The following is a 2,331-nucleotide window of genomic DNA, read 5'->3' as shown; positions in this document are numbered from 1 at the left end:
CTACCTTTCACATGATTTCCCGCTCACAACCTCAGATCCCTTGGAGGCTTTTGCACACCAGTGGTGTGCGTCCACCACGTCTCTTGGGCGTCACGCAGGCCCTGGACGGCCCGTTAGGAAATGCCCCCACCGTAGAAAAACCCACCTTTTATCGCAGCGCATGGTCGTGAATATGGTAAATGTTGGCTCTTTCCCTTTTTCCAAAATCTTTTTTAAAAAACATTTTCATTTGTGGGTTAGCTGATTGAGAAAGATAGAAGGCGTCTTGCTTGCCATCGGATTGACCCACTTCTGGCTTTAATGCATTGAGCAGCGATGTTTACGTTCACCTTTTTTGGCTGCCCCCTAAAAAAAATGCCCCTATCTTGGTTGTCTTCCGCCAAACGGTGCGGCGGGCGGCCTCCTTCCGGAGGGCCCGAGAGGCCCTTTGATAACAGGCACTGTATAAAAACTACCGGGCACCACAGCTACAACACCTTCACGTTGCAGACGCTTGGACGTAAGAATTGCCAACGTTTCGCCTGTCAGGCCCGTCCTCCATTAAAACCCTCAAGAGGACCCTGGCAGGCCCCTTCGGGCTGCAAACCTTTGGATTACGTGTCTAAGATGATGTCGCTGGTCTTCTACGTAGGATTTTCATCCTGAAATGAGCATGGAAATTCCGACTGTTGAAATGTTGGCCTATTATTTAAAGTCCACCACGCATGAACTGAGTCGTTGTAGTTGTTGTGTGCTTTGTGTGGTTTGGTTCACGATATGATTTTCCAAAACAAAATGGAATTGAAGACAAAATAATGACCGAAGGGAGATTGACTATTTATAAGCTTTAGCGCTATATAACCAAGGGAATCTACCAAATATATGTTTTTCTTATTATTTTTTTGTCGAACATTAAAGAAATCGCGTTTCGTTATATTTTTTGCTGGAAGCCGGTGAAGGGTAGAAAAACTGGCTTGCAACAAAAGCAAAATGCACTCAAACCGGTTACTTCGTCCGTTTTGTGCTTTGGGCTTTGTCTTTTTTTTGGGTTAAAAGGTTTTGTTAAAGCTGGAAAATGCCCTAAATAACCTGAACTTACGGAGAACAGTCCAGCAGCCCTTGGTATGATGGGTCTTGGCCGGGGTCATTTGAATAGAGAATGGGTCGTGTCTGCTCTGGGTATCAGTGGTGCATACTCTATCTTCTTATTTTCTGACTTAGGGGAAGCCAAAGAAGCTTTGCCCGGACAGCCTCCCTGCCCTTGCTAAACAGGTGATGGCATCCTTCAGTTTTTTTCACAGCTTTCTGGGCCTCTAGTTGTCTTTTGCGTCTATTTTAATGATACTGCTTTTCACTCCCTCACCGTGCCTAATACAGTGACGTAGGAAGCGTAGTTCAAAAGGTAGGAAAGCGACACCTGGCCCTGGTTAAAAACATAAGCGTAGCGCACTATTGTGCCCCTGAATTATAACCTTCATCGGCTGTTACATTATTTTTAATCTCACCATCTGCTTTAATCTTGGTCAACGATTCTTCCAGGGAGGAAACTAATCAGCCTCCTTCGTTATTGTGATTTTGTTTAACTGGTCTCACGATAGTATTACCGTTGCAGTTATTCCTAGGTAGAAGCACGTAACGTTTACCCTGTTGTCCATTTGTAACTATATGACATACTGTCTGCCATGGTGAAATAAGGGGCAATGGTGCAATAGTGTGCGTGAATAAGCAGTAAGACAAGATTCTAAAGTAGAAGCTCCTGGTTTTGTGTGGATTATCCGGTCCTGTATGTGGGGGGGCTGCCAGGGTCCTCTTAGGGTTTAATGGAGGAGGGCTGAGGGAGGCGAAACTTGGCCATCTCTACGTCCAGGTCTGCAAACGTGAAGGTGTTGTAGCTGTGGTGCTGGTAGTTTTTATAAGTGCTGTTATCAAAGGGCTCCTCGGGCTCCGGAGGAGGCGCCGCCGCAGCCTCTGCGGAAGAAACAAATAGGGCATTTTTTTAGGCACAAAAGGTGAACGTACATCCTGCTCATGCATTAAAACAGAAGTGGGTCAATCCGATGTGCAACAGACGCTTCTATCTTTCTCATCAGCTACAAAATGAAAATGTTTTTAAAAAGATTTTGGGAAAAGGGAAGAGCACATTTACATATTCACACATGCTGATAAAAGGTGGGTTTTTTACGGTGGGGGCATTTCCTACGGCGTCAGGCCTGCGTGACCCCCAACAGAGTGTGGAGACACACTGGTGTGAAAAGCCTCAAGGATCTGAGGTTGTGAGGGGAAATCATGTGAAGGTAAACGGCAGCCCGGCAGCCCGGAGGAGGCACGCATGAAATGGCTTTTTCTTTTTAA

General features: G+C 45.9%; 1 protein-coding gene across 1 annotated transcript in view; it reads right to left on the bottom strand.

The window, feature by feature from the left end:
* Positions 1-1,770: 1,770 nt before the first annotated feature.
* The window catches only part of ndufv3 (NADH:ubiquinone oxidoreductase subunit V3), a 3,235-nt gene continuing 2,674 nt past the window's right edge, over positions 1,771-2,331 (bottom strand). The window contains exon 3 of the mRNA XM_035676613.1: positions 1,771-1,947. Coding sequence (XP_035532506.1) covers positions 1,790-1,947 — 158 coding nt within the window. The 3' untranslated portion in view covers positions 1,771-1,789. The remainder of the gene's footprint in view (positions 1,948-2,331) is intronic.

This window comes from Morone saxatilis, unplaced genomic scaffold, assembly GCF_004916995.1.
Source record: "Morone saxatilis isolate NCDOM2014 unplaced genomic scaffold, NCSU_SB_2.0 Contig5, whole genome shotgun sequence".
NCBI lineage: Eukaryota > Metazoa > Chordata > Actinopteri > Moronidae > Morone > Morone saxatilis.
This window is presented reverse-complemented; position numbering and strand designations above follow the sequence as displayed.